We start from the raw sequence: 6,000 nt of genomic DNA, 5'->3' as shown, positions 1-6,000 counted from the left end.
AATGTTAATGTTTACCCCCCCGGGTGGAATTGAAGAGTCGCATAGTTTGGGGGAGGAACGATCTTCTCAATCTGTCAGTGGAGCAGGACAGTGACAGCAGTCTATCGCTGAAGCTGCTCTTCTGTCTGGAGTTTATAATAACATAATGTAAAAAAATGCTGTTTCTTACCTTATATGTATCTGCAGCTTTCAAATAAGCTCTGCCAAACCATCTGTGCATGTATGTTTTTTGAGTTTTTCTTTAAAATGAATACTACATCATAGGATATTTTAAGAATTAGATTTTATTCGTGTATTCTTCAAAAGTTACTGGCCACTTGTCTGACATTTGGCCATCTGAACCATGACAAAATCTCAAGATAGCAGAGACCACTACTGTAATTTCAAATGGCAAAATGAGTAACATTTTTGCTAATAAATACTCAAAAGTGAGCACTGAAAAAAACTGTGATATTGATGTTATTTGAATGTTAAACTTGTATATAATTTTAATTCTTGCAGTTTAGGGTGGTGTCCACCAGAAAAAAAAACAAATTTTAGACAGAGAGTGCAAATTTACTATTTCTTCCAGAACATAAACCATTAGGGTAACATGTTTTATTCTCAGGAAAAATTTGCATTTTGGAAAATGTTTGCATCTTGAATAAGTATTACTGAATATTTAAATAAATATTTAAATAAAAGAGAAAACAACTGTAAACCATACTGAGAATTATTAAGCCTTTTCATATATCATGACCTATAATGAAAAGCTTGACATTTAAAATAACGTATTATTCACTACCCATCAATTACTTCTGAAGATCCAATGGAACAGATGAATGCACATTTAAGATTCTCTTAATTCTCTTTTGAAAGGTAGTCTTTGCCAAGTCTGAATTCTCACAAATATAACAAAGGCAAGTGTAGCATAAAACACAAAGAGACACCCAAAAAAAGGCAAAAATGAAAAAAGGCCATCTAAACTGCATCTCACAACCAAATAAGCTTTAAAGAACAAGAGTGGGACAGCAAGTAAAGAACAGAATACAAAAATACAGTCCCAATAGAATTAAAAGTACAGTATTTAGAATAAAAAAAACACTTATCTGCATAAAAGCACCATAAATAATACACATACTAAAACAGAACTAGGATTAACAAAAAAATATTATCAATGTTGTTTTCTTAAAAGAAATTCCCACAGGATTTTATGTTAGAGGCACATGCTTCCAAATATTAAAGTACCCTTGATTAAAAAAAAAAGTAAAAAAATAAATTTGCGGTTGATTATCTGTATATATTATAAAACACAGTATTTTCAAATAAGCCCACACATATGTATGTGTATGTTTTTACCTGCAAATTTTAAAATAGGTTTATGGCTAGAAAGTTTTCCCTTTAGCCCTAAGCTACACTGTATTAAAGAGATCTATACAGTACATACACCTGCTTTAAAGAACATCTATGGATGTATACACATCCTCGTGTTTATGAGGTTTCAGTTTCTTTATTCTCTTCTGCTAATCATTCCCTAGTGCAAATTAATCATTAATGCAAAAGTTACTTGAAACATCAAGGCTTATGCCAAAATATGACAATGTAAGGTCACTATTGTTGACAAAATCTGTTTTTCCCTTTATCTTTTTAAACAGCATGGGACAAAACAGATTTTTAAAACTACTAATTATAGATATAACTTTCAACATATACAATTTGATTCACGGTACAGTATCTACAGATGGCATGCTATTGGTTTATTATAGATTGACAAAGTAATAACAATGAATCAGCTCTTCCCAAACTCATGCAAAAGGGGGACAGCCTTTCTAGATTTACTTAACTCAGTCTAAACAAGAGAATGTAATTCCAGTATTTTGACAGTCATTTTTAAAATACAATTGTAAACATGTTATTTAGATAATGTAAACTAGCAGGTCATCCGAGCCACTCCAAGCTCCAGGCTGACCATAGTAGGTTCAGGTTTCATCAAAGATGATGGTACTTCATCATAAACATTTTCTGCACTGCTGCTGCCCTCTACAGTTCTGATGCTGTCATTGGTAGGCACCTTCTGGTCATGTTCTTTGCAGTTCAGAGGCTCTTCAAGAATCAGAGAACTAGGCCGAACTGGGAAAACTGGCTGTTTGGTGGGTTCATCTAGATTCTGGATCCAGACAGATCCCTGTTTCTGCAGTTTCTGTGGGAAAACAGAATCATTACAGATGAATCACTCAACCTAAAGGCTATAGTCACTCATGACAGTATACCTGAAAATGTGGATGACTGCAAACATAATACAACTTGTGAATTAAAATGTGGTCCTATATATTCATTAGAGAAAGTGCTGAATTTGTTAAAGAAATAACCCTGATACAACAAAATCTAACATTAAAAGCTGCTATGTACTCTGTGGTCCCCTTTAAGACAAGTCAATAATGGAAATTTTCAGGAATATTAAGGTACAGGGGCATGCATGAAAGTGCATAGAGTAGGTGTAATAAAAAATGAAATATTGCTGAAGAAAAATGCACACCCATTATATGAAACCAAATGTGGGTAGGTTCAGTGAAACAGACTAGTTCTGTGTAGTAAGGACTATTGCACACTTGACCCCTAGCACTGTAACATCAAGGGAACTTACATTTGACAACAAGTAGATTAATGAGCTTGACTGTAAGTTTTTGCTGGGAACTGGATGTGTCTATAATTTCTGATACATGGAATAGTTGGACTCTAGAAACAGCCTTAAATTTGTGACAATTAAAGAGATGTGGCTAGCGAAGAATAGAGTAGCATGGGATTGCCAGTATGGACATACTGTATTTTCTTTAGACTGTAGGACAGGAATAGGCTTTTAAAAGAACATTACTGTGCAGATCATTGGTATTGCTTTAGAACATTAGAAAAAAACTTGATAAGAACAGGCCATTCAGCCCAACAAAGCTCACCAACACTTTCCATCAAAATTCTCTGAAAAAACATTGTCGTTGTTTTGAAGGTCCCTAAAGTCCTACTCTCTTAACACACTCCTTGGTAATTTATTTCATGTGTCTATGGTTCTCTGAAGAAAAACCTCCTAATATTTTTTGCAATATTTATCCTTAACACATTTCCATCTGTGTTCCCATGTTCTTTTTGAAAAACTCATTTTAAACAGCCTGGATCCACTGTACTCCTTCAATTCCTTTTACAATTTTAAAACCTCGCAGCCAAAACTTATAAAATTGTCATACTTTGCAGCCCTGGAATTAGCCTTGTTGCTCTTGTTTCAGTTGTTTCTAGTGCTGGGCCTTCTCTTTTGTAGCCTGGAGACCAAAACTGCATTCGACAGTCTATGTGAGGTCTCACCAGTGCACTATATAGCTTAAACATAATTTTCTGTTGACTAGTACTCTACACTTTGTGCTACATAACCTAATGTTTTAATAGCCTTCTTAATGGCTTCCATACACTGCCTAGATATAGAGAGTGAAGGGTCCACAACTATTCCTAGGTTCTTCTCATAAGAGATAATTTCAAGTCTCAGACCTTCTCATTGTGTATTCAAATCTAAAATTTTTACTTTCCTTGTGTAATACTTTACATTTACTTACATTAAACTTAATCTGTTACAAATCTAACCAAGCCTGTACAGATCCCTCTGCAATTATTGGAATGATTCTAGAGTATCTGCTGTTCCACCTAGTTTGGCATAATTTGCAAGTTTAACCAGCTTATTATTTATATTCCTGTCCAGATCATTTATTATTTATATACAGTGGGTATAGAAAAGAATCACTCCCTTCGAGATATTCCCATTTTTTTTTTGCTTTACAACCTTAAATGAAAACACACACAAAAATAATACTTACTCAATGCAACCTATAACATCCAAGTGAAAAATATCACAGCTACAGTTCAGAAAAATTATAAAAAAACATACTGAGATTAATAAAGGATCACCCCCCAATGTCAATATTTTGTTGAACCACCTTTTGCTTTAATGACAGCCATGAGTCAGTTGGGATAATTCTTGTGGAAGAAAAAAAAACCCAGAGGAAGACAGGACAAGTTCAATCAATTAGATTTTTATTCAGTCACAGATGACTATGTGGATTCTGTGTTGCAAGGCAGAAGAGCAAAGTTATATTTTTTTCTATTGGCTTTTTATAATTTCTTCTTTCTCCCCCTTCCCCTTATTATTCAAAGCATTTTATTTTATTACGCTAATGGGTTATCTGTTCTTATTTTTTTTACTTGTTAAATAGACCCTAAAGAAGGAAAGGTCATCTTACCTGTGTCAAATAGACACGTTCCTAAAGAAACTGGAAATTGTCCTAGGCCAGCTTACTGCACCCTGTCTTATGACAGACGCCTGCATGAATAACCTGCCGTTACAGCAAAATGGCTTTGTCAGCTATTAACCCTAAGTACTGTAGCTTGCAAGAAGTTAATTTTTCTTTTACATTCTCTATCAGTTTTGCATTATATTTGCTCACTCTTCTTTACAGAACTGTTCAAGTTCAGTCAAATTGGATGGTGATCGTTGGTGGACTGCTATCTTCCCATCTTTCTACAGATTTTCAATGGGATTTAGGTCTGGGCTCTGACTGGGCCACATGAGGACATTCACTTTTTTCTCTCCTTCAACCACTGTGTGGTCAATTTTGCTGTGTGCTTTGGGTCATTGTCGTTTTGAAAGGTGAACATTCTGTCCATCTTCAACTTTCTGGTAGAAGGTAGCAGGTTTTCCTCAAGAATTTAACAGTATTTTGCCCCATCCATTTTTCCTTCTACCCTAACAATAGCCCCAAGCCCTGCAGCAGAGAAACACCCCCACAACAGGATGCCGCCACCTCCAATCTACTATAGGTATGGTGTGTTGTGGATGGTGAGCTGCATTGGATTTGTACAGTTTACTGTTTGGTATTGAGGCCAAATAGTTCAATTTTGGTCTCATCTGACCATAAGACCTTTTTCCACTTCGCATCAGAATCTTCAAGGTGCATTCTGGCAAAGTTCAAATGAGCCTTAATGTGGCCTTTCTTGAGGAGTGACTTTTTCCTTGTGACCCTCCCGAACAAGCCATAATTGTGGAGCACTTGTGAAATTGTTGTCACATGCACACAATGACCACTCTTTGCCATAAAATCCTACAACTCCTTCAAAGTGGCAATTGACCTCTTGGTAGCTTCTCTTACCAGTTTCCTCCTTGCTCTTCCATTCAGTTTGGAGGGATGGCCAGATCCAGGGAGGGTCCTAGTAGTACCAAACACTTGCCACTTCTTTATTATGGACTTTACTGTGCTCCTTGGGATTGATAAAGCCTTTGAGATTTTTTATGCATCTCCTGCCTTATGTCTGTCCACAACTCTATCCCTCAGATCTTTTGAAAGTGGCTTGCCACCCATAGTCAGTTGTTTGCCGTCAGTTGCACTACCAAGCAAGGGAATGCTACAGGAACAGCTGTTTTTATGCTTCGCTAATCACACTGATTACAATTGATAACAGGTGGAAGCCAGTAACCGTGGTCAGCAATGGAAATGGTGGACACTTATACCTGATCGAGTTTAGGAGGGGGGTGATCCTTTATTAATCTCAGTATTTCTTTTTTTTTATTTTTTAAAATTGTTCTGAACTGTAGCTGTGATATCTTTCACTTGGATGTTATAGATTGCATTGAGTAAGTAAAGCTGGAAAAATGATTGGTTTGTGTGTTTTCATTTAAGGCTGTAATGCAGAAAAATGGGAATATTTCAAAGGGGTGATTCTTTTCTATACCCACTGTGTGTGAAAAAAAAAAATATATATATTTGTTCTTTATTTCACCTTATACAATTTCTTGTATTAGGAATTTGTTAGTTTTCAGAGTGCAGGGTCAGCCATTGTACAGCGCCCCAGGAGCAATTGAAGGCTAAGGGCCTTGCTCAAGGGCTCAGCAGAGTAGGATCTCTTTTGGCAGTGACAGGGATTCGAACTGGCAACCTTCGGGATACCAGCGCAGATCCTTAGCCTCAGAGCCACCACTCCGAATTATTA

At 36.1% G+C, this 6,000-nt stretch overlaps 1 protein-coding gene across 1 annotated transcript in view; it reads right to left on the bottom strand.

Moving 5' to 3' along the window:
- Positions 1 to 582: 582 nt before the first annotated feature.
- The window catches only part of mtmr6 (myotubularin related protein 6), a 56,680-nt gene continuing 51,262 nt past the window's right edge, over positions 583 to 6,000 (bottom strand). The window contains exon 14 of the mRNA XM_051926388.1: positions 583 to 2,179. Coding sequence (XP_051782348.1) covers positions 1,910 to 2,179 — 270 coding nt within the window. The 3' untranslated portion in view covers positions 583 to 1,909. The remainder of the gene's footprint in view (positions 2,180 to 6,000) is intronic.

Source organism: Erpetoichthys calabaricus, chromosome 4 (genome assembly GCF_900747795.2).
Source record: "Erpetoichthys calabaricus chromosome 4, fErpCal1.3, whole genome shotgun sequence".
NCBI classification, from domain to species: domain Eukaryota; kingdom Metazoa; phylum Chordata; class Cladistia; order Polypteriformes; family Polypteridae; genus Erpetoichthys; species Erpetoichthys calabaricus.
Note: the sequence above shows the minus strand (reverse complement) of the source record. Positions and strands in the feature narration are given on the sequence as shown.